The 27,307-nt window shown below is 38.9% G+C and overlaps 1 protein-coding gene across 1 annotated transcript; it reads right to left on the bottom strand.

Moving 5' to 3' along the window:
- Positions 1 to 19,215: 19,215 nt before the first annotated feature.
- On the bottom strand, positions 19,216 to 20,157 carry LOC128060880 (olfactory receptor 51G2-like). Its single transcript, XM_052653240.1, has one exon. The coding sequence runs from the start codon at positions 20,155 to 20,157 to the stop codon at positions 19,216 to 19,218; it is 942 nt and encodes a 313-aa protein (XP_052509200.1).
- Between the last annotated feature and the right edge of the window lie 7,150 nt (positions 20,158 to 27,307).

Here is a 27,307-nt window from a genome sequence, read left to right on the forward strand (position 1 = left end):
CACAGAGTTTGTGTCATGTTTACTAGGTAAGTAGGCCTGTTACTGAACCACATGTATGGAGTCGTTCCCTCTAGCATTTAATATACCAGGTCAGAGTCATATTCAGTTTTTATTCTGCCTGCTGATTGATCTCTAATTCCAAATGTGAAGCTTTACAGCAAGCTCAATGCAGAGTGCCAATAATTAGACTGTGCCATTCGCTTTGAAAGAGAATTGGATGTGATTCTATTTGGGGAAATATACTCTGGTAAGTGACTCTAGAAAAATCAAGACTACACATGAGAACAAGTTAATGCATTACAGAGGCATTCAAAACTGCCTTCAAGGGGGTCCATAAGGAGAATAAATTATAGATATAGGTGTATAGGAGCTTGTACAATTCAAGCCTGAATTCTTCTGATTCCCCATTATTCACATAGAGATGTACATGCAAAAATTCTGACCCAAGCCCAGTAGCCTCTCACAGACACCAAATCAGATCATAAGAGACACAGCTACATGTTCTCAGACAAATTACTGACCCCTTGAGATGCCTGGCCAGGAGCAGAGACAGCCATTGTTCATGAGTTACAGACTGCATGGAGTATCAGTTGGAGAAGGGGAGTGTTTTCTAGTGTCATTTACACTCTTCTCTTCTCTGTCCATAGCTTATCAGGTACTCTCAGAACAGCTGTTAGTTTTACTTGAGTTAATTTTACCATTGCTGTTGAGCCAACACTTGCTTGGTTACTCCTCCTACAAGCTCAATACACTGGAAGTAGGTAGGTAGAAAAATCTGAAAGCCTAAGATCATTTTGGTACTAGAGGAGGTATTTTTGGTAGCTCTCTGGGATGTCAGTGTCTCAGTAGAGAAGAATCTACCTCTGCAGTGAACTAAAGGTGTGGAGAAAGATACTTGAGAGATGCTTTCAAAATACAGCAGAATGTTGAGCATCTTGTCATGTGTTTGGTGGCCATCTGTATGTCTGCCTTAGAGAAATGTCTGTTTAGGACTTCTGCCCAATTTTTATTTGGGTTTGTTGTTTTGATATTGAGCTACAAGAATTGTTTACATATTTTGGAGATTAATCCTATGTCAGTTGCTTCATTGGCAAGTATTTTTCTCCCATTCTTCAGGCTGTCTTTTTGCTTTGCTTATGATTTCCTTTGCTGTGCAAAAGCTTTTCAGTTCAATTAGGGACCATTTGTTTATTTTTGTTTTTAATTGTCATAACTCTAGGAGATAGGTCAAAAAAGATCTTGCTGGGATTTATCACAAAGAGTTTCTGACTGTTTTCCTCTAAGAGTTTTTTAGTGTCCAGCCTTACATTTAAGTATTGAATCCATTTTGAATTTTTGTACATGGTGTTCAGTTCAGTTGCTCAGTCGTATCCGACTCTTTGCAGCACCATGAATCGCAGCACGCCAGGCCTCCCTGTCCATCACCAGCTCCAGGAGTTTACCCAAACTCATGTCCATCGAGTCGGTGATGCCATCCAGCCATCTCATCCTCAGTCGTCCCCTTCTCCTCCTGCCCCCAATCCCTCCCAGCATCAGGGTCTTTTCCAATGAGTCAACTCTTCGCATGAGGTGGCCAAAGTATTGGAGTTGGGGAGTCTCTAATTTCATTCTTTTTACATGTAGTGCCCAATTTTCTCAACACCACTTATTGAAGAGACTATCTTTTCTCCGCTGTATATTCTTGCCTCCTTGGTCATAGGTTAGGTGACCATAGTTGTGTGGGTTTATCTCTGGGCTTCCCAGTTTGTTCCATCGATCTATATTTCTGTTTTTGTGCCAGTACCATACTGTCCTGATTGAGAAATGCAAATCAAAACTACAATAAAATATCACCTCACACTGGTCAGAATGGCCACCATCAAGAAATCTACAAACAATAATGCTTAACAGGGTGTGGAAAAAAGAGAACCTTCTTAAACTGTTAAAGTGGGAAGGAAATCCAAAAAAGAGGGGATATGTGTATGCATGTGGCTCATTCACTTTGCTGTACAACAGGAGCTGACACGGCAGTGTAAAACAACTACACTTCTAAAAAATAAAGCTACAGAATGAATCAAACCACTCAGAATACTCAAAATGAGGTAAAGAAAGTTGCCCCAGGGTTGTGCTACAGCAACTGTAATTCAGAATAAGGCATAGAGATCCTTCCTTTTTGTCCTTGTCATTGTTTAACTTTATTACAGTTTTACTTCATTCTCTTTTGATATAGAAAACATACCATGGTAAAAAACCAAACTTTCCTTTTTTGTGAGTTCAGTCTAACAGAGAGAGAATTAGTGCTGCCAAGTGCACTGACTCTTGTTTGTGATCTATAAACACATAAGCAAACTGGGCAATTAAAATGCCACTATCCAGTAGAAAAATGATGGCCATGGCCAAGGCCAAGGCTATAGAGTCCCTGTTGCTTATTTTGTAGCAACTCTAGGAGTCCACCTTCAACAGAAGATCACCACTAGCTTCAATCCTTCCTACTGCCAGAGAAATATATCTTATGTAGTGTGATTGACAAGATGATATTTCATGACTTGGGTCTTTCTGAGCGTTTTAAAGAATAAGCTTGAAAGTGAAAGTGAAGTCACTCAGTCATGTCCGACTCTTTGTGACCCCGTGGACTGTAGCCTACCAGGCTTCTCTGTCCATGGGATTCTCTAGGCAAGAATACAGGAGTGGGTTGCCATTTCCTTCTCCGGGGGATCTTCCCGACCCAGGGATTGAACCCAGGTCTCCCGGGTTGGAGGCAGGCACTTTAACCTCTGAGCCACCAGTGAAGCCCCTCTAAGCCCAGAGCTAATGATTTTAAAACAAAACAACTCATCTTGCTCAAGGATATGTTTTTCCCTTAAACACTGCACCAATGATTATATAGCAGCAATGTGTCCTGCTTGAGGACATGTTTCTCCTTCTTAAGAACCTTCTGAATAATCCTGTCATCTTAAAGCGTATGTTGTGTGAATGGGTCTGGTAAGACCTTTACAATCTTGAGACATTCTTTTGATTTACTGTAATAGCCCACTGAAAAAGTATATAGCTCCCTTGCTAAGACTAGCAAGGGGGGCCCTCTCTGTCCCCCTTCTGATGTCTATGTTAGAAGCCTTCTCTGTCCATTTTTATTTTAATAAAACTCTGCTACACAAAAGCTCTTGAGTGATCAAGTCTGGTCCCTGGTCCCAAAGCTAAATCTTCTTCTTCAAAGATCACGAATCTGACATCATATACCATAAGCTATAGTAACTACTGAGTTTCCCTGATTAGTCTTGACACAGATTCATCATTGGTTTTTCACACTGTTTTCTGTACATACTTTCCCTAGCACTATCCTCACAATTTCGCATGTACAGAATTCTGAAATCCTACTAATTATAAATGCCTAAATTTCAATCCTAGATTTAGAGTGCTATTGTCTAAGTCATGGCCCTGTCACATACTAGCCATGTCACTTTCAGTGACTTACATATTTCTACACCTCAGTTTCCCTAAAAATAAAAAGGGACTCAAAATACTGCCTTCCTTCTTGAGAAAATTTAGGAATAAATTATAATTTTCTTGTACATTCAGAACACTATCCTGTACATTGTAAGTGGTCAATTATAGTTCATCTTGTTATTATTATTATTATTATTATTTTATTTTAGCAACAAATTTAATTAAAATATAACATTTATAATATTAGCTTCTGGTATACAACATAATGATTCCATATTGCAAAATGGTCACCAGGATAAGTCCAATTATCATTTTTCTCTATACAAAGTTATTAAAATAATATTGATTATATTACCTTTCCAAGTGGTGTAATGGTAAAGAAACTTCCTGCCAATGGAGCAGACACAGAGACACAGGTTTGATCTCTGGATCGGGAAGGTCCCCTGGAGAAGGAAATGGCAACCCACTCTATTATTCTTGCCTGGAGAATTCCACGGCCAGAGGAGCCTGGTAGGCTTTGGTCCATGGGGTCCCAAAGAGTTGGACATAATTGAGTGACTAACACTTTCACTTTCACCAATGTTGTAAATTATATTTCTGTAACTTACTTATTTTATAACTGGAAGTCTCTGCCTCACCATCTCCCTCATCTATTTTACTCATCCCTTTATGCCACTTCTCTATGGCAATCACTTGTTTTTTCGCTGCATCTATGAATCTGTTTCTGTTTTGTTATGTTTGTTCAATTATCTCATTTTTAAAAAAATTCTACACATAAGTGAAATCATCTGTTACTTGTCTTTCTGTGCTGAGTTGTTCAACTTAGCATGGTACCCACTAGGTCCATCTCTGTTGTCAAAAATGGCAAAAGTCCAGTCATTTTCATGACTGAGTAATTTTCCAATATAGATGTATACCACATTCTCTTTATCCATCTATTGATGGGCACTTAGATTGCTTCCATATCTTGGCTATTACAAATAATGCTGCAGTGGATATTAGGGTACGCATATGTTTTTGCATTACTGTCTTTGCTTTCTTCAGGTAAATACCCAGAAGTGAAATTTATGGATCATATGACAATTGTAGTTTTAAGTTTTTGAGGATCTTCCACGTTGTTTTGAATAGTGGCTGCACCAATTTACAATTCTACCTGTGAGGGTTTCTTCTCCACATCCTTGTCAATGCTTGTTGATGAGAGAATGCCTAATGGGTGTGAGTGATATTTCACTATGGTTTTGATTTGCATGTCCTTGATGATTAGTGATCTTGGCACCTTTTCATACATCTGACTGCCATCTGTATGTCTCTTATGGGTTTAAACTCACAAGAACAAGTCCATAGATATTATTCATGCAAAACTGATTAAGGAATCACTTCCAATTCTATACCCGTTTTCCTTCTGAAATCTCTAAAGATATTAAATATTTTCTAATTTTCAGTTCAGTTCAGTCACTCAGTCATGTCCGACTCTGTGACCCCGTGAATCGCAGCACACCAGGCCTCCCTGTCCATCACCAACTCCCAGAGTTTACTCAAACTCATGTCCATCGAGTCGGTGATGCCATCCAGCCATTCAATCCTCTGTTGTCCCCTTCTCCCCCTGCCCCCAATCCCTCCCAGCATCAGAGTCTTTTCCAGTGAGCCAACTCCGCATGAGGTGGCCAAAGTATTGGAGTTTCAGCTTTAGCATTAGTCTTTCCAATGAACACCCAGGACTGATTTCCTTTAGAATGGACTGGTTGGATCTCCTTGCAGTCCAAGGGACTCTCAAGAGTCTTCTCCAGCACCACAGTTCAAAAGCATCAATTATTCGGTGCTCAGCTTTCTTCACAGTCCAACTCTCACATCCAGACATGACTACTGGAAAAAACATAGCCTTAACTACATGGACCTTTGTTGGCAAAGTAATGTCTCTGCTTTTTAATATGCTATCTAGATTGGTCATAACTTTCCTTCCAAGGAGTAAGCGTCTTTTAATTTCATGGCTGCAGTCCATCTGCAGTGATTTTGGAGCCCAGAAAACTAAAGTCTGACACTGTTTCCACTGTTTCCCCATCTATTTGCCATGAAGTGATGGGACCAGATGCCATGATCTTCGTTTTCTGAATGTTGAGCTTTAAGCCAATTTTTTCACTCTCCTCTTTCAATTTCATCAGGAGGCTTTTTAGTTCCTCTTCACTTTCTGCCATAATGGTAGGGTCATCTGAGGTTATGAAAGGTTGTTGCTGAATCACACAAAGACGCCGGGATTTTTGGCCCCTGAAGGAGAAGAATTCAATCCAGGGCCAGAGACAAGGCTTGATCGCTCAGAGCTTTTGTGTAATAAAGTTTTATTAAAGTATAAAGGAGATAGAGAAAGCTTCTGACATAGGCATCAGAAGGGGGCAGTCTTCAGCTGTATGTTATATAGTCACTAGCAGTCTGTTAATGAAAGAAAGGAATCTCTTAAATCTCAAAATGGCACCAGGCCCCTCGCCCATAAGATGCATTTGGGGATAATCTTGGCACCAAATGGTTCATCCTGGGCCATAAAATGATTAACATGAATCTTGAAGGAGGGCAGATCACCATACAAATAGTTTCGTTTACATAGATTAGGGGAACAATATCTGAGTATAATATACTGGTTTGTCAAGTAGGTTCTGAGCAAAGAGGTAGAACCAACTTGAAGACAGAGTTTGGGGTAAATGCATAGTACATTAGCATAGCTTAAGATAAGCATCTCCATAAGAGAAATGCATTGGTTATCTCTGCTGCTGCTGCTCCTGCTGCTGCTGCTGCTGCTGCTGCTGCTAAGTCTCTTCAGTCGTGTCCGACTCTGTGCGACCCCATAGATGGCAGCTCACCAGGCTCCCCCGTCCCTGGGATTCTCCAGGCAAGAACACTCAGTGGGTTGCCATTTCCTTCTCCAATGCATGAAAGTGAAAAGTGAAAGTGAAGTCGTTCAGTCATGTCCGACCCTCAGTGACCCCATGGACTGCAGCCTACCATGCTCCTCCATCCATGGGATTTTCCAGGCAAGAGTACTGGAGTGGGTTGGTTATCTCTAGGTTTGAGAATAGTTAAGTTCAGGTGAAACCAGGTGTCATTATGGCAACACAGTATTTTAGGGAAACCTCCTTTTAAATTTGTATAGAGAAGGAAAAAAAATATCGATAGTTTGTTTCCTTCTGCTGCTTAAGGGAGATAAAAATGTGTGACACTTGCAGGCTATTTCCTCCCTTTGGAGACCCCTGACCTTCCTGCCTGTTACCCTCTCAGTTATCGATATTTCTTCCAGCAATCTTGATTCCAGCTTGTGCTTCTTCCAGCCCAGCATTTCTCATGATGTACTCTGCATATAAGTTAAATAAGCAGGGTGACAATATACAGCCTTGATGTACTCCTTTTCCTTTTTGAACCTGTCTGTTGTTCCATGCCGAGTTCCAACTGTTGCTTCCTGACCTGCATATAGGTTTCTCAAGAAGCAGGTGAAGTGGTTTGGTATTCCCATTTCTTTCAGAACTTTCCACAGTTTATTGTGATCCACACACTCAAAGGCTTTGGCATAATCAATAAAGCAGAAATAGATGTTTTTCTGGAACTCTCTTGCTTTTTCCATGATCCAGTGGATGTTGGCAATTTGATCTCTGGTTCCTCTGCCTTTTCTAAAACCAACTTGAACATCTGGAAGTTCACAGTTCATGTATTGCTGAAGCCTGGCTTGGAGAATTTTGAGCATTACTTTACTAGCATGTAAGATGAGTGCAATTGTGTGGTAGTTTGAGCATTCTTTTGCATTGCCTTTCTTTGGAATTTGAATGAAAACTGACCTTTTCCAGTCCTGTGGCCACTGCTGAGTTTTCCAAATTTGCTGGCATATTGAGTGCAGCACTTTCACAGCATCATCTTTCAGGATTTGAAATAGCTCAACTTGAATTCCATAACCTCCGCTAGCTTTGTTCGTAGTGATACTTTCTAAGGCCCACTTGACTTCACATTCCTAGATGTCTGGCTCTAGGTGAGTGATCACACCATCATGATTATCTGGGTCATGAAGAACTTTTGTGTACTACTCTTGCCAGTGCCAAATACCCAAACCTTAGCAAGAGACCAGTAATAAACCCCAATATGGCACCATCTTCTAAGAAGACCAACTGTTTGGTGCCAACTTGGTTACACTACACATTTATACTCTAAAAAGGGCAGCATTTCATTTTTTTTTTCTTTTTTATTTATTTATTTTAGTTTTTTTTTTTTTAATTTTTATTTTTACTTTATTTTACTTTACAATACTGTATTGGTTTTGCCATACATTGACATGAATCCACCACGGGTGTACATGCATTCCCAAACATGAACCCCCCTCCCACCTCCCTCCCTATAACATCTCTTTGGGTCATCCCCATGCACCAGCCCCAAGCATGCTATATCCTGCATCGGACATAGACTGGCGATTCGATTCTTACATGATAGTATACATGTTTCAATGCCATTCTCCCAAATCATCCCACCCTCTCCCTCTGCCTCTGAGTCCAAAAGTCTGCTATACACATCTGTGTCTTTTTTGCTGTCTTGCATACAGGGTCATCATTGCCATCTTTCTAAATTCCATATATATGTGTTAGTATACTGTATTGGTGTTTTTCTTTCTGGCTTATTTCACTCTGTATAATCGGCTCCAGTTTCATCCATCTCATCAGAACTGATTCAAATGTATTCTTTTTAATGGCTGAGTAATACTCCATTGTGTATATGTACCACAGCTTTCTTATCCATTCGTCTGCTGATGGACATCTAGGTTGTTTCCATGTCCTGGCTATTATAAACAGTGCTGCGATGAACATTGGGGTACATGTGTCTCTTTCAATTCTAGATTGGACATATTTTCTAAGCATGAGTTTGACTTTCCTTCCCATGGAGTCTCACTCATCATCCCAAGGACTATAGCATGCTCAATACATTGATACCCTGGAGAAGCTAGTGGGGACTTCTTTCATAGCTCAGTAAAGAATCTGCCTGTGATGCAGGAGAACCGGGTTCGATTCCTGGGTAGGGAAAATCCTCTGGAGAAGGAAATGGCAACCCACTCCAGTATTCTCGCCTGGAGAATCTCATAGAGAGAGAAGCCTGGCAGGCTACAGTCCATGGGATCACAAGAGTCAGACATGTCTTAGCCACTAAACCACCACCACAACCACTCTGGAGAAGGAAATGGCACCCACTCCAGTAATCTTGCCTGGAGAATCCCATGGACAGAGGAACCTGGTGGACTTCAATCCATGGGGTTGCACAGAGTCAGACACAACTGAAGCGACTGAGTAGCAGCAATACATTGATATAGAATTTGTATAATACCATATACAAACAAGGGACCCATTTTACAACAAGAGGTGTTCAGTGAGTTACAGCAGTGGACACATGTCCATGAGATGCCTTGATTATATCTTATACTATTAAGCTGGCAAACTAATGAAGTGGTAGATTTACCTATTGTGTGTATGTCTTAGTTGTCAGCTTATAAATTGCTATCTACAATGATGCATAAACTATCCAGGATACAGTACACACTCTAAATTATCAATTATTCTAAAGAAAGAATATATGTGTCTGAGAAACAGAAGAGTAAATGTTTCCATTTACCACCATCTTACTATTTGTTTTATAGTTAATTTGTTCTTTTCCCCTTTTCCAATTTTCCTATATTTCTAATGAATTGAATAGTATTATGATTTAATATAACTATTTATTATTTATTACCTACACCTTTTTTGGCTGTATATATATTAGTAACACCTTCAGAAATTTTAGTATACATCTTTAGCTTATCATTATCTACTTTCCTGTAATGTATCATTTTGCATATAGAATAAGAATCCTATTATTCTTAACAGTTAAAAAAATAAGAATCTTATAAGAATATACTAATATTACCCACAATTTGGTCTTTTTGCTTTTTTTGTCATATATTTTATTTCTACCTATGTAATTAATACCACAATACATTATTATTATCTTTGCTGTAAGTCATCCTTTAATATTGTATTACTGCTCTGTTTGAGTTAAATTGTTTCAGGTGCTAAATATATGATATTGTCTTTACTTGGTCCTCATTTTTGAAGAATGTTTTTGCTGAGTATAGCATTTTAGGGTGTTTGGTTGCTATTTCTGCTTTTTCTAGTACTATGAAGATATAGCTCCACTGTCTTTTGGGTTGCATGATTTCTGGCAAGAAGGCTGTCTTCATTCTAATTTTGTCTCTCTGTAAATTTGATGTCATTTTTCTGTCAGCTTTCAGACAGTTCCACTGCTTTTAAGCAAATTGATTAGTATGTGCTTCTCTATGGTTTTATTCATATTCTTTTCCAGATTGTGTTTATTGAGCTTCTTGGATTGTGGACTAAGTTTTATTAAATTCAGGAAACAAACTGTTGTTTATACTTTTTTTTCTATTCTCTTCTCTTTTTAAATTTCCAGTTATATATTAGACAGCATGATGATCTCCAGTATTTCAAAGATGCTTAGTTCACTTTTGAGTCTATTCTCTCTCATTTAAATACATTCAGTATGCTTTTCATCTCTTTAATACTAGTTTTCATTCTAGAACTTAAATTTCATCTTTAAAAATGTCATAGCTCTATTTAATATGTTAATGCTTTCCTTTACATTTTTGGATATAATGATCATATTTATCTATTTTTTAATGTTCTTGTCTACTTGTCACATCATTAGTCTCATCTAGGCATGTGTTTCTATGGATTGAGTCATCAATGTGGATTCTGCTATTACTCATCTTTCCATGTCTTACAATTTTTTTATTCAATTTTATACATTGTGAATTTTATACTGTTAAGCAAAGGATTTTTTTGTATTTCTCTAAATATAAATTTTATCTTTATTTTTGTGTGTAATAAAATTACATATAAATGGTTTAATTCTTTCAAGATTTTTCTTTATACAAGGTTAGCAATAACCAAAACAGTTTTTAATTTAGGAATAATTTGCCCCATTGCCAATACACAGAACATCTGTTTGTATATTTAGAAGGCTAAGGCAATAGTCTTCTAAATATACAAACATGTTCTGTGTATTATAAAGTTTCTCTACTCTGGCTATGAGAATATAAACTCTTCTCAGTCATATAGAAAGTTTAAAAAATCATTCTATATACTCCTTTCTGATGGTTTTTTCCCAGCCTCAGTAGTTCCTTCACAAACATACAATGATCAGTACAGAACTGAAGACCTCTGAGGAGTGTCCTACGTGTCACATATCTGTCTATGTGCAACTTTCTGCTCTCTGTTACTCTGCCTCATAATTCAGGGAGACCACTAGACTCTGTTAGGGTTCTCCTCACTTTAAGACTCAATAAATGTCCAATAAATAAAGTAGGGCAATCACCAGGCTCACCTCATTTTTCCCCTTCTCTTAGAAATCACTCTTTGTTACCTTTTACCCAACTTCTTAGAACTATTCTTTCATACATTTTCCACATTTTCTGTTGTTGTTTAAAGTGAGGAACTATATCTGATCTTTGTTGCTCCTTCACAGCAATGAAGAGAAATTGGATGTTTATTTTGTATATAATTGTTTGGGTCATTGTTTTAATCCCAAATTATAATCTGAATGTGTGGGTAAACACATTCTAAAACCATCAGTGTTCCAGATTTAGCCTCACTCCCTTGCTCTCAAAGGAATGAATGCCTGTTTTGATATTTCAACTTATTATATGTCAACCTTGAGTGGGTAATCATGGCCTTGTGTTTATCTCAACACTAGAAAGTGAGCATGATTCTAATAGCTATACAAGGGAATAACTGAAGAGGAAACTAAGGTACAAGCAAAGGATAAAGGAAAAAAAGTCAGTTACAGTGATGATATTTGGCAGAGTAAAGATTGGGCTTGCTAAGGTCTTTAAAATTTCATGCCCAATACATGCCAAGCATAGATCATTAAAACAAACAAAAGTTTGCACAAAATTCTGGCACTTGACAAAGGAATAACTAATCATGGACTAATAATGAATGATAATCACAATTGAGTCTTTGGATTAAGAGATTTCAATTGGTTTATTATTTTTAAAAACTGTAAAACATGTTATAAATCAGTTTGCTTTGTTATATTAAAATCTTCATATTTGTAAAGTGATCTTCATATAATGCTGGAATATAATCAGAACAAGGATAAAATCCCAAATTTACCAAGAAAACAAAAAAACCTGGAAATAGAATAAAAATTAGGGAATTCTCCAAAGTCACATATCTAATATGTTGCAAAGTTAAGATTCCAGTGGAGAAAATATTCTTCTAAATCAATGCTAACTGATAAAAGTGGGATGCTTTCTAAAGCCTCTTTCTTTGCCTAAACATGTGAAAAATACCTAGACGAATCTTCTTGGTCCTGACACTGTAGGTAATGGGATTAAGTACTGGTGGGAGAAGCAGGTATGCGTCCAGCATGAGAATATGGACTGTGGGAGGAAAGTGTTTCCCGAAGCGATGAACCATGCATACGCCAAATACAGGGACAAGGAAGCTAAGTACCACAATACATGGGATAAATAAGTATTGAGTGCTTTAGTCGTTCTTCATGAGATGCAATCCCAAGAACAGCATGGAGAATTAGGACATAGGAGAGGCGTATGAGAACTGAGTCTGTGCCCAATGTGTTGTTCCATGTTCAGTTCTAACTGTTGCTTCCTGACCTGCATACAGATTTCTCAAAGGCAGGTCAGGTAGTCTGGCATTCCCATCTCTTTCAGAATTTTCCACAGATTCTTGTGATCCACACAGTCAAAGGCTTTAGCATACTCAATAAAGTAGAAATAGATGTTTTTCTGGAACTCTCTTGCTTTTATGATGATCCAGCGGATGTTGGTAATTTGATCTCTGGTTCCTCTGCCTCTTCTAAAACCAGCTTGAACATCTGGAAGTTCACAGTTCACATATTATTGAAGCCTGGCTTGGAGGATTTTGAGCATTACTTTACTAGCGTGTAAGATGAGTGCCATTGTGTGGTAGTTTGAGCATTCTTTGGCATTGCCTTTCTTTGGGATTGGAATGAAAACTGACCTTTTCCAGTCCTGTGGCCACTGCTGAGTCTTCCGAATTTGCTGACATATTGAGTGCAGCACTTTCACAGCATCATCTTTCAGGATTTGAAATAGCTCAACTGGAATTGCATCACCTCCACTAGCTTTGTTTGTATCAATGCTTCCTAAGATCCACTTGACTTCCCATTCCAGGATGTCTGGCTCTAGATGAGTGATCACACCATCGTGATTATCTAGGTCGTGAAGCTCTTTTTTTGTACAGTTCTTTTGCATATTCTTGCCACCTCTTCTTAATATCTTCTGCTTCTGTTAGATCCCTACCATTTCTGTCCTTTATTGAGCCCATCTTTTCATGAAATGTTCCCTTGGTATCTCTAATTTTCTTGAAGAGATCTCTGGTCTTTCCCATTCTATTGTTTTCCTTTATTTTTTGCACTGATCACTGAAGAAAGCTTTCTTATTTCTCCTTGCTGTTCTTTGGAACTCTGCATTCAAATGGATAGATCTTTCCTTTTTTCCTTTGCTTTTTGCTTCCTTTCTTTTCTCAGCTATTTGCAAGGCCTCCTTAGACAGCCATTTTGCTTTTTTTGCATTTCTTTTTCTTGGGGATGTTCTTGCTCTCTGTCTCCTGTACAATGTCATGAACCTCCGTCCACAGTTCATCAGGCACTCTGTCTGTCTGATCTAGTCCCTTAAATCTGTTTCTCACTTCTGCTCTATAATCATAATGATTTGATTAAGGTCATACCTGAATGGTCTAGTGGTTTTCCCTACTTTCTTCAATATAAGTCTGAATTTGGCAATAAGGAGTTCATGATCTGAGTCACAGTCAGCTCCCAGTCTCCCAACTCGTGTCCATCAAGTCAATGATGCCATCTAAGCACCTCATCCTCTGTCGTTCCCTTCTCCTCTTGCCTTCAATCTTTCCCAGCATCAGGGTTATTTCCAATGAGTCAGTTCTTCGCGTCTGGTGGCTCAAGTATTGGAGCTTCAGCTTCAGCGTCAGCCCTTCCAGTGAATATTCAGGACTGATTTCCTTTAGGATATATGAATTTTAGAATATGCTTGACATTTTGCACAAAGACATCAACTGTGATTTTGATATGGTTTTAATGAATCTGTAGATAAATTTGAGACGTATTGCCACCTGAACATAGTCTTATTTTTAAAAAATAAAAATCTTAGTTCACAATACATACAAATTAACTTATAAGTGAGTCAAATGTATTAATGAAAGAGATAAAGCTGTAAAATGCTTAAAATAAAACATAGAGTAAAATTTTAATGATCTCAGATTTGGCAGAGGAGTCTGAGTGAACTCCGGGAGTTGGTGATGGACAGGGAGGCCTGGCGTGCTGCAATTCATGGAGTCGCAAAGAGTTGGACATGACTGAGTGACTGAACTGAACTGAACTGAACTATTAGGACACCAGAAGCATGAGCTACAAAAGTAAAAAGAAATAGACTTCATCAAAATTAACTAATTTTATGCTTCAAAGGATATCACCAAGAAAATGAAATTATAAACCCAAAATTGGTAGGAAATACCTATAATCATGTATATGATAAGAGCCTTATGTCTAAAATATGTAAAATAATAGAAAGACAAAAAAAAAAAAAAAAGTTAAAAATAACCAAGAGATCTGAATAAACATTTCTTAAGGAGAATACAATGGCAACCCACTCCAGCACTCTTGCCTGGCAAATCCCATGGATGGAGGAGCCTGGTAGGCTGCAGTCCACGGGGTTGCTAAGAGTCAGACACGACTGAGCAACTTCACTTTCATGCATTGGAGAAGGAAGTGGCAACCCACTCCAGTGTTCTTGCCTGGAGAATTCCAGGGAATGGTGAGCCTAGTGGGCTGCCATCTATGGGGTTGCACAGAGTCGGACACGACTGAAGCCACTTAGCAGCAGCAGCAGCAGCAAGGAGAATACACAAATAGTCAATATGAATATGAACAAATGCTTGTCATTAGTGAAATGATAATCAGAGCCACAATGAAATATCATTACAAAGTCATTAAAACAGAATTAAAAAATGAGACAAGTGTTGCTGAGAAGGTGGAGAAACTAAAATCCTCATACACTACTGTGAGAATGTAAAATTTGAAGCTACTTTGGAAAAGTCTGGCAAAATTCTTTAAGCAGTTAAGCTTAGAGTTCCTGTATAATCCAAGAATTCCACTCTAAAATAAATATCTAAAAGAAATGAAAATGTGTCCACACAAAAACATATACAAGAATATACATATCAGCATTATAATCAGTTCTGTTCAGTTGCTCAGTCATGTCTGACTCCCTGTGACCCCATGGACAGCAGCACTCCAGGCCTTCCTGTTTATCACCAATCCCTGGAGCCCACTCAAACTCTTGTCCATCGAGTCGGTGATGCCATCCAACAAAGCCATCCTGTGTCGTCCCCTTTTCCTTCTGCCCTCAATCCTTCCCAGTATCAGGATCCTTTCCAATGAGTCAGTTCTTCGCATTATAATAGAATGTGGAATTAAATCAAATGGTTATCGGCAATCTGAATGATAAACAAAATGTATGATAGACATTGTACTGAGTTTGAGGATTTGGGGATCAGGAAAAGGCTTAACCATAAAATGGCAGCAGCATAACTTTAGATTTCTTGGGCAGCACTGGGACAGCTATAGTAAGAGAAGTCCCACACAGCGGGACTTCCCAGGGGTAGTGGTCAGTGCCACCACTCCAACGGGAAAAGAACAAGGAAACTCCTGAGACAAATGGGTAATTAGGCAGGACGTATGTTTCTTGGGACTTCCCTGGTGGGTCAGATGGTAAAGAATCTGCCTGCCAATACAGGAGACTTGGATTTGATCCCTGGGTCAGGAAGACCCCCCTGGAGAAGGGAATGGCAACCCACTCCAGTATTCCTGCCTGAAGAACTCCATGGACAGAGGAGCCTGGAGGGCTACAGTCCGTGGGGTCACAAAAGGTCAGATACAACTGAGCGACTAAGCTCCACTACTATGTTTCTTGATAATATCTTTCACTCTCATGGAAGGTAGACACTGGGTCAGAGAGCCCTCAAGGGCAACAGTGATTTGGAATTTTTTATAGCTTCTGGATTTGTCTTATCTATAGCTAATAGAAGTTGGGTCAGCTTTGTGAGTATACCAATCAGGCAGTCTCTATGTGGTTACAATTATGTTTATGTGGGATATATTGACAGGGACTGCATGTAAAGAATTTCAATTTGGTGCCAGTGAGCTTGAGATTAAAGTCCTACTTGCTATAAAGAAGTAAACAACATACAGTCAATAAACAGGTCCTATCTTTAATCTATTTACATAATACCATAAAATGAAAAATCATTCAGCAATAAAAAGGACTGAAGTACTGAATCATTATACATCAGTATGCTAAATAAAATGTTAGCCACAAAATATATTGTGTATTATTACATTCATCAGTTCAATTCAGTTCAGTCACTCAGTTGTGTCTGACTCTGCAAACCCATGGACTGCAGCACACCAGGCCTCCCTGTGCATCACCAACTCTTGGAGCCTACTCAAACTAATGTCCATTGAGTCGGTGATGCCATCCAACCATCTCATCCTCTGTCATCCCCTCCTCCTCCTGCCTTCAATCTATCCCAGCACTTGGGTCTTTTCAAATGAGTCAGCTCTTCGCATCAGGTGGCCAAAGTATTGGAGTTTCAGCTTCAACATCAGTCCTTCCAATGATATTCGGACTGATTTCCTTTAGGATGGACTGGTTGGATTTCCTTGCACTCCGTGGAACTCTCAAGAGTCTTCAATAGCACAATTCAAAAGCATCAGCTCTTCAGCACTCAGCTTTCTTCCAACTCTAACATCCATACATGACTACTGGAAAAACCATAGCCTTCACTAGATGGACTTTTGTTGGCAAATTACATTCATAGGAAAGTCCAAAATAGGGACATCTGTTAGACCAGAAATTAGATTAGTGGTTCCTTGAGACATAGTCTTTTTCAGATCAATTTTCTTTGTAGGTTATTTTAGAATATTAAAAATAGTTCCTGTGCTCAGGTACCACTAGTGGTAAAGACCCTGCCTGCCAATGCAGAAGATATAAGAGACATGGGTTCGATCCCTGAGTTGGGAAGATCCCCTGAAGGAGGGCACAGCGATCCACTCCAGTATTCTTGCCTGAAGAATCCTGTGGATAGAGGAGCCTGACACGTTACAGTCCACCGAGTCGCATGGAGTTGAACACGACTGAAGCAACAGATCCTTATTGGTTATCTGTTTTATATATAGTAGCATTTATCTGTTAATCCCAGATTCCTAATTTATCCCTCCACCTTACTTTCCCCTTTGGTAACCCTAAGTTTGTTTTCTATATCTATGAGTCTATTTCTGTTTTGTAAATAAGTTCCTTTGTATCATTTTTTTTTCCAGATTCCATATACAAGGGATATCATATGATGCTTGTCTCTTTCTGTCTGATTTACTTCAATTAGTATGATAATCACAGTCTCTAGGTACATCCATGTTGCTACACATGGCATGATTTCATTCTTTTTTATGGCTTAGTATATATTCTATTGTATGTGTATATATAAAATGGAATATACATCTCACACATCTTCTTTATCCATTCTTCTGTCTATGGACATTTAAGTTGCTTCTATGTCATGGCTATCGTGAATAGTGCTGCTATGAACATTGAGATGAATGAATCTTCTTGAATTAGAGTTTTTATCTTTTCCAGATATATGCCCAGGATTGAGATTGCTGATCATCTGGTAACTCTATTTTTAGTTTTTTAAAGAACCTCCATACTAAAGACATACATTTTTTAAAGTAAAGAAGTGGAGAAAAATATGCAATGCTATCACTAATCCAAAGAAAATGGGATAAGCTATATTAATTTCAGAAAATGAGAACAAGTATCAGGGATATTATATTTTGATAAAATAATTTCAAAGATAAATCTTAATATCTATGCACCAGACAACAAACCTCTAAATTCTGAGGTAAAACTGATAGAATGACAAGGAGAAATAGAGAAATTCACTATGATATTTGGAGAATTCAACATGTTTTTTTTTCAATAACCAATAGGTCAAAATCAAGCAGAAAACAGATGAAAATCTGGGTCTCAGAAGTATCTATATCATTCAGTGTAGAAAGGCCTTCCTAGTTCCTACACACAGAACCTATGGTTTCTGGATTATTTGAGAGCTAACCAAATCAGTTCAATTATTTTGGCCCAAGTTTTCTTTCTTTTATGTTTATGAAAGTGTACTGGTATTCATTCAGTTTTAATTTTCTTTTAATAGAAGTCTTACCTGATGGAAATTTTTTTCTCTCTTGAACAAAGACTTTATAATATAATATATTAATATTAATATATTTAATATTTTACATTAATATAGAATACACATTATATTAAAATATTTTTATATCAATTTTGTGGGAAATATTGTTGATGTAGACTACAGAGTCTATATTATACTTGAAGTGAAAGCTGCTCAGTCATGTCTGACTCTTTGCGACCCCATGGACTTAGTCCATGGAATTCTCCAGGCCAGAGTACTAGAGTGGGTAGCCTTTCCCTTCTCCAGAGGATCTTCCCAACCCAGAGATCGAACCCTGGTCTCCCACAATGCAGGGAGATTCTTCACCAGCTGAGCCACAAGGGAAGTCCAAGAATACTAGAGTGCGTAGCTTTTCCCTTCTCCAACAGATCTTCCTGACCCAGGAATCGAACCGGGGTCTCCTGCATCGCAGGCGTATTCTTTCCCAACTGAGCTATGAGGGAAGCCCCTATATTAGACTTGAAGTAATCTTGAAATCCAAATCCTTTTCATAAAGTAAGGACTTTACAAGTTATAACTAATAACTTCACTAGAATATTGTCTTGATGACTCTTTTAGTCTCATAAACATTTAGTGCTGATTATTAAAATCATAGTTCTATTAAGAATAGTCTAACCTGGATTTAGTGAGCATATTCTCTAGTATATCAGTATGAATATAAATCAAAATCATGCTTTTATTCTGTATAGTGAAAAAATACAGGTTACTATTATTGTATTATCATACTACTATAATACTATTGGACTTCCCAGGTGACACTGTGGTAAAAAATCCACCTGGCAATGAAAGAGATGCAGGAGATGTGGGTTTGATCCCTGGGTCAAGGAAATACCTTTGAGTAGGAAATGACAAGTGAAGGTGAAAGTTGCTCAGTTGTGTCTGACTCTTTGCAACCCTGTGGACTATACAGTTCATGGAATTCTCCAGGCCAGAATTCTAGAGTGGGTAACTTTTCCCTTCTCCAGGGGATCTTCCCAACCCAGGGATTGAACCCAGGTCTCCCGCATTGCAGGCAGATTCTTTACCAGCTGACCACAAGGGAAGTCCAAGAATACTGGAGTGCATAGCCTATCCCTTGGAGTGAGTAGCCTATCCCTTCTCTAGCAGATCTTCATGACCCAGGAATCGAACTGAGATCCCCTGCATTTCAGGCTGATTCTTTACCAACTGAGCTATCAGGGAAACCCAGTAAATGGCAATCCACTCTGGTATTCTTTCCTGGATAATATAATTGACAGAAGAGCCTGGAGAGCTACAGTCCATGGGATGGCAGAGTCAGACACATTTGAGCACGAACTCACATAATAGTACTATTATCTTAAAAACAAAACATCAATTTTAATATTTAAAATAAAAAATATACATTAATATGAAATCATTAACATAGAGAGGGGGAAGAGAAAAGTATGTTTTAGAGTTTCTTTCAAACTTTCTGTTGGTTGAATTTCTTGAGGATTCTGTCACGAATCTGCTTGGTCTTGACACTATAGACAATGGGGTTCATGAGGGGTGGCACCAGCAAATAGACATTGGCCATGAACACATGGACAAATGGGGAAGCATTCTGCCCATAGCGATGGATCATAGATAGTCCAATCATTGGTGTATAGAAAGTGAGTACAGCACAGATATGAGAGATGCAGGTATTAAGAGCTTTCACTCTTTCTGTCCTAGAGGCTATACTCAAAACTGTGCCAAGGATGAGGATATAGGAAAGGAGGAGGAGGACTGAATCAAGTCCCATGGAGCAGATGACCACCACGAGGCCATAGATGCTGCTGACCCGACGGCTGGATACAGTTGTCTTGATGAGGTCTTGGTGCAGGCAGAAAGGGTAGGAGAGAATATTGACAGGACGATATTGAAGCCTTTTTAAGAGGAAAGAAGCTGGAAAGACCAGAGCCAAGGCCCTTCCGGTGATTGCCAAAGCAATCCCAATGATTACATCATTGGTTAAAATGGCTGCATAACGCAGGGGTGCTCGAATTGCTACCAGGTGGTCAAAGGCCATAGCCAAAAGCACAGCTGACTCAATAATTGAGAAAACATGAATGAAGTACATCTGGATCAGACAGCCATTGAAAGAGATCTCCTGGGCATGGAACCAGAAAACGCTGAACATAGTAGGCAAGGTTGTAGTGGATAGGCCCAGATCAGTAAATGCCAGCATTGACAGGAAGTAATACATTGGTTGGTGGAGGGAAGGCTCAGTTCTGATGATAAATAGAATGGTAATGTTCCCTGCAACTGAGGTGGCATAAACCAAGAAAATAGGGAGGGAAATTAAGCCATATCTGCTTTCAAGGCCTGAGAAGCCTGTCAGGAGGAAGCAGGGGTATAGGACAGAGTCATTAAAGACAGACATTGTGCTGATGGAGGCACCTTCAATCTAGGTGGGGAGACAAAAACACAGAACAGTTAGGGTGAAATGCACAAAGAAACAACGCTCTGATGTATTCTGCTCTTTCAGTCACTCCTATGCTCATTATGTATAATTACCACCTGTATTTCTTATTTTACAACTTATTTAATTTTCTTTATTGTGCATTTATTGAGAACATATTTTATTAAAGGAAATCTGGATAAGCTAAAATATAGAGAAATATATTGGTCTGGAGAAACTGTTCATTCAGATTTTTCCCTAACATCTTGCAGAATAACCCAAACGAACCTTTTGGCCAATCTAATATGAGAAATGCCTTCAGATATTTACAATCTAGTGGATAGAGAGAGTTAAAATTAAAATAAAGTGTTAGTTTAATGCAAGGTCCTTTAAAATACAGAAAGAGAAAACTGACAATGCAGAGAGGTCAGAGAAGATTTCCTAAAAGTAATTATTGAATTAAGTCTCAAATGACAAACATGAGTTAGATGGAAACAAAGGACTGTGTTGGGTGGTCTATGCTGATCAACACACATGTAAATGCAGAGAGGTATTAGTGTAAGTGAATATAATTGAATAAAGCTATAGGTTAGGGACAGAAGTGCCCCGTGGCTCAGCAGTAAAGAATCTGCCTGCAATGCAAGAGCCTCAGGACAGGCAGATTCAATCCCTGTTCTGGGAAGATCCTCTGGAGGAGGGCGTGCAAACCCATTCCAGTATTGTTACCTGTAGAATCCATGGATAGAGGAGTCTGGCAGACTACAGTCCATAGAGTCACAAAGAGTTGGACAGGACTGAAGCAACTTAGCACACAGGCATAGGGTAGGTAGGCTTTTCAGATGGTTATTGGAATTAAGACTGCATATATGGACCAAAATTTCAGGAGGAATTTATGCATAAATATAAAGATATTGAACATAATCTTAAAAGACATAAGAAAGACATTTTAACAAAAAGGGAAAAATTCAACCATATTTGTACTATATTGGTGTCATATGATCCTCAATCTACCCTGTTGCACTAATTCAATTATACTTTATAGTTTCCTCTGACACACTTAAAAAAAAAGTAAATAATTTCTTATTTCTCTATAGGGATCAAAGGAAATTTTCTCTCAGATATCATTTTCCTTCCTTTGCAGGAACAGATTCAATTAGAATAATTGCTTTATATAGTCTTGTCATGTGGTTTATACACTATGCTAATCATAGCATATTAGGTAATACTGGTCTCACATCTCCCTTTATTTCCTAGCTTTTTATATCACAGATTTCTCCTGATCTCTTTTATCTTCACTTAATGATAATTGTCGTTCCTTTGAGTCTTACACACAATTATTTTCTTTGTCCTTGATACCCTTCCTCAAATCTTTGAATACCTTCAGAAATTCCATCCTGCCTACATATTCCAGGTCTTCCCTCTAAGATCACTTTCTCCTACTTTGTACAAAAGTCTCTGACTTAGGATATTCCTAATCCATTTTCCATAGAGGAGTCTGTCTGGTACAGACGTAAGCAGTCAGCTCCCAGTGGCTGCTTCTTCAGAGTCACAGAAAGTCTGAAGATAATCGTCATTCACTGGTTCTGTCACTTTGGAAGATTAAGAAAATTTTTGAGCATAAAATTAGGAATTGTATAACTTTATATAATATTTATGAGATTTAAGAAAATATATCTGAAATTTTGGCACAGTTTCCAAGACCTAGGAGACATTTGGGACTTAAGTGAAGCAAAATAGTAATGGAAATGCTAAAGTAGCCACAGTCTTAAGCATATCAGCCCTGTGCACTAGTAACCAAAATCAGGTGTAACCTGGAGTGCCCAAGTTATCACTTAAAAGTGTTACTCCTCACGGCTTTTCTTCAGAATCATTTTGCTTAATTCTCTTTTTGGCTTGTATTTTAAGAGCTTATGGAAAAACCTAAATGATCTTTTTGGCCAACCCAATAATATTGCTAAGTGCGCATGATTTCAGAGAAGGCAATGGCACCCACTCCAGTACTCTTGCCTGGAAAATCCCATGGATGGAGGAGCCTGGTAGGCTGCAGTCCATGCAGTCGCGAAGAGTCGGACATGACTGAGCGACTTCACTTTGACTTTTCACTTTCATGCATTGGATAAGGAAATGGCAACCCACTCCAGTGTTCTTGCCTGGAGAATCCCTGGGATGGGGGAGCCTGGTAGGTTGCCGTCTCTGGGGTCGCACAGAGTTGGACACGACTGAAGCGACTTAGCAGCAGCAGCAGTGCATGATTTACTTGAGAGTGAGATAGAGGGGATACTTAAATTATTATTGTTGTCATTTTTAACATCATCGTTTTTAGTTAATATCAGATAGCAGTATTTTCAGAGACCAGAGATTTTAGTACATGGGTTCCTATCATATGTTCTATCTATGCCTGGACATGAATTAATAATACCATCCCAGAGCTCTTTTGAGAAGACTCTGAGGACAATTGCTTGGGACAATTGTCCCTTTCAGGGACATGGCAATCTGTACCTCTGACCTATCCCAAAACAGTGATTTCACACAAGCTATGGTCATCCTATCACTTGACTTCTCTTTATTCTTCCTAAATTCTTCAAATATATTAGATATTAATTCATTACCCATTTTTGCACCTTTGAAGACTTCTTTCAGGTGTAGACAGGTTGGTGGGATCTCCAGTCTGCCAAGCACGAGGATTTCTTATAGGTAGAGAAAGCCACTGAATACGGGCATAAGAGAATAATGAAAACACAGTGGATCTTGATGCAGATAGTTTTTCAGGGAAGCATAGGTATCCTGAGCAGGGTATTTGCAACTCCAGAGCCAAGATAGCATATTTTTGTGTTCAAGGTTCTTGGCTCTGCCCAGCTAGGTGCTTGATCAGCACCACACTTTGGTGCTTTAAATACTCTAAAGGGCATGTTCCCCTTTGACTAGTCCATTCCCTCAGGACTAACTTTTTTTTCCTTAATGTGAACTCCAGGGAAGATAAATGATGTCATTGCCATTGGAAGACTGTCTTCTTCTCTGGAAAAGGAGATGTTCGTGCCAAATTCCCAATCTGGGAGTCCAGGCTCAGCAGCAACTGAGAACAACTGGTGGGGTAGGAAACTGAGCTGTTACTGATGGAGTGCTAGGGGCTCAGAGTGAACAAGTTTGAGAGTTAAAAAAACCCCAAGGGAACCCTGTAATAGGGGTTCCCTAAAATATTGTGATATTTACCTTCAGGAGTTTTTCAAAGTTTCCATAGTAAATGTGAGAAAAATTCCCTTGTGCTCCCTGTAGGGAGAAGGGGAAAGGGACCATTTTGAAATATGCCAGAGCACTTGTTCTTTTCAAGAAGGCCAGTCGTAGGTAAAAACTAGTTAATCAGAGGCTAAACTGCAGGGGCATTATCAGCTCCTAACTGTCCTGGGGGAAGGAATACCCAACTCCAGCCCGCACTAGCCTTCCTATTCCATGTAAGGGAGAGAATTTTAAAAAAAAAAGAAAAGAAACACTTGTGAAGTTCTCAGTCCAGGGGCTCTGTGAACTCTTTAGACTCACTAAAAGACTGAGACCTAATCACAGGACTACAGGATGCTTTCCCTCCCCCATGCCTTACCACACATTAACAAGGGCCTATTTAAAGCTGTTCCTTTTACCTGGTACATAATGTCCAGCTATCAAGAAAAAAATACAGAGTCCTTTCTCTTCTGGAGTAATGTATGTAAGAGAGGTGTTTTTCTTTTTGTTTGTTTGTTTGATTGTTTGTTTTAGCTTTTTATTTTGCACTGGAATATAGCCAGTTAACAGTGCTGTAATAGTTTGATATGGACACAAGGGGACTCAATCAAACACACACATGTATCCATCCTTCAAACTTCCCTCCCATCCAGACCACCACATAATACTGAGCAGAGCTCCATGTGCTATATAGCAGGTTCTTGTTGATTACCCATTTTAAATATAACAGTGTGTACATGTCCATCCCAAACTCTCTATCACTTTCCCCCATCATTCCCTCCCTCCGGCTCCTGCCTTGGCAACCATAAGTTTGTTCTCTAAATCTGTGAGTTTGTTTCTGTTTCAGTTTAATGAACTTAATAAGTATATTAAGTTCATTTGTATCATGTCTTTTTAGATTACCCATATAAGGGATTTCCTTCTCTATCTGACTTCCTTCACTCAGTATGACCCTCTCTAGGTCCATCCCCCATTGCAGGTGGTCTCCCACATTGCAAGTGGCTTCTTTACCAGCTGAGCCACCAGGAAAGCCCAAGAACACTGAAGTAGGAAGTCTATCCCTTCTCCAGTGAATCTTCCTGACCCAGGAATTGAACCAGGGTCTCCTGCATTATTGGCGGATTCTTTGCCAGCTGAGCTACCAGGGAAGCTAAGCTCCATCCATGTTGCTGCAAATGGCATTATTTCATTTATTTCAATGGCTGAGTAATATATTCCATTGTATATATGTATACATACCACATCTTCTGGGCTTCCCTGATGGCTCAGATGGTAAAGAATCCACCTGCAATGCAGGAGATCTGGGTTCAATCCCTGGGTTGGGAAGATCCGCTGGAGGAAGGCATGGCAACCCACTCCAGTATTCTTGCCTGAAGAATCCCCATGGACAGAGAAGCCTGATGGGCTACAATCTATGGGGTTACAAAGAGCCAGACATGACTGAGCGACTAAGCACATACATACAAAATCTTCTTAATCCATTCCTCTGTTGATAGACATTTTGGTTGTTTCTACGTCTTAGCTATTGTAAGCAGTGCCGCAATGAATACTGGGGTGCATGTATCCTTTTGGATCATGTTTTTCTGTGGATATATGCCCAGGAATGGTATTTCAGGGTCAAATGGTAGCTCTATTGTTAGTTTTTCAAGGAACTTCCATACTGTTCTCTGTAGTGGCTGCATCAAGTCTTAAACTTCTCCTGGAAGTTGGAGAATGTTATTAACACACACTCTTTTTTTTCTTCATGCTGTCTCTTCTTCTTGGATTACCTTGTCCAGTGGTGTGCTGGTAAACACTTAATGACTTAACCAGTCATTAAGAGTAAAATACAAAGTACTTTCTTTTATAGAGTAATGTTTGTGAGATCGTCTTTTTTTTTCTTTTTTTTTAGCTTTTTAATTTGCATTGGAGTATAGCCAATCAACAGTGCTGTAATAGTTTCAGGCGAACTGCAAAGGGACTGTCATTCTCTAGGAGAATTTTGAAAAGCCCTGATGTGTAGTGTCCATCAGTTTCTGTTGTGGAAATACTCCCATCATGACCAACTTCGAACTACCAATGTGACATTACAGAACGTGGAGTTGAAATGAGATATGCACAGTTAGCTTTCATAAGGCAAAACAAGCCAGCTTAAGCATACCAATGTCTTTCACACTTTGCTCAGGAGGTAGGACTGAATTTGACCCATGAGGCACTGCTGAGTGTCAACTACCACAATACCTGATTCCTTAATCCTCAAGTAATATTGGCCACTCTTTAATAACAATATTTCAATGACTTCTGTTAATTTTTCTAAGCTTTCTACATGTATAATTCTATTAAATATTAATTTCTTAATATTTAGATCATCTATTCCACTTTTTATATATCCACAGTTTTGAAAGCAGTAATTGCTATGACATGAGTTTCATATTTCTCAGTATATATTTATTGGGAGCATGAAAAGACAGTAGTGTTTATACTAACAAATATTTTCTGAACATTCATGCTGATTGGGGAATACCAGCCCCATGGTGACATGTTATTATACTAGTAATGACCCCATGATAAAAAAAAATTGCAATACAGCTAAAAAGAAACTGAATATATAAGAATAATAAAATACCACTGATGAAACCATATGTACGTCATCTTAACGAAAAAAAAGTAGTAAATTATCGACAATAAGGGAACTGAGAATGACACTAATATTAGCAATCCACACACATGAAGAAGAGGAAAGAATACTATTAAAAAATGAGAGTGGTTATCATGCACCCATCCCAATCCACTCACAGATTTAGACATGGAATTCTGAGCTATAGTACTGAACAGGAAACCTACAGGTATTTAGACATGTGCTATCAGGATTTCTTGGGCAACTCCATGTGTCTGCCCCAGCATTTGATGGCAAGTTGAAGGAGCAGATAGACTTTCAGTGGGGTTGGGAGAAAGAACCCACCTTTCTCCCAGTGCCAGCAACACTGAGGCCTCCAGGAATGTGAATGTGTGGATGAAGAGGAGCTGGACATAGCAAGCGTTTGCCTGCATCTCCCAAACATTATCTCCAAACATAACGCAGCAAGCATGATGGGAAGTGTGGATAGGCACATACTTAGGTCAGTTAGTGCCAACCAATGATGAGGTGAGGACTTATTTCATAACCAACAGTGACGGTAGCAGTTCAAATTCCTCCCAGGATGACAAGTTCCAAACTTACCCCAAAAGTCAGAAATATTTTTGTTACAATATTGTGACATTTTGGCATGAGAAGCAAAATAAAATGGAGAAAGAGAGATTGATTTCTGAATTTTAGATCATAAACATGAGAAACATATGAACTTAATGAAAGTTATTATAATCATTAATAGAAATTCAATAATATTAACAAATAGTAAACTTTTTCAAAATAATCTCTTTTACATACATTGTCTATCATATATCTCATAATTACCTTGGGGATACAAAAGGTCATACTTACAATTTTGCTATGAAAATGTGAATTTCTTAAGGGTTAATGATTATTTGAGATCATGTATATATGAAGGGAAAGAATTAGGAATTTAACCAGATGGCCAGGCTTCAATAATGTACTCCTCATCTACTTAAAAAGCTGCCTTATGATTTTCAGTGGGAAAACCAAAGGTGGCTGCTGCTGCTGCTAAGTCGCTTCAGTCGTGTCTGACTCTGTGCAACCCCATAGACGGCAGCCCACAAGGCTTCCCCGTTCCTGGGATTCTCCAGGCAAGAATACTGGAGTGGGTTGCCATTTCCTTCTCCAATGAATGAAAGTGAAAAGTGAAGGTGAAGTCGCCCAGTCGTGTCTGACTCAGTGATCCCATGGCCTGCAGCCTACCAGGCTCCTCCATCCATGGGATTTTCCAGGCAAGAGTACTGGAGTGGGTTGCCATTGCCTTCTCCAACCAAAGGTTAGAGGTAC

Source organism: Budorcas taxicolor, chromosome 15 (assembly GCF_023091745.1).
Source record: "Budorcas taxicolor isolate Tak-1 chromosome 15, Takin1.1, whole genome shotgun sequence".
Taxonomy (NCBI): Eukaryota; Metazoa; Chordata; class Mammalia; order Artiodactyla; family Bovidae; genus Budorcas; species Budorcas taxicolor.

What these genes read in the sequence shown, in the direction of transcription:
- LOC128060880 (XM_052653240.1), bottom strand. Translation starts at nt 20,157, where the DNA reads ATGTCTGTCTTTAATGACTCTGTCCTATACCCCTGCTTCCTCCTGACA.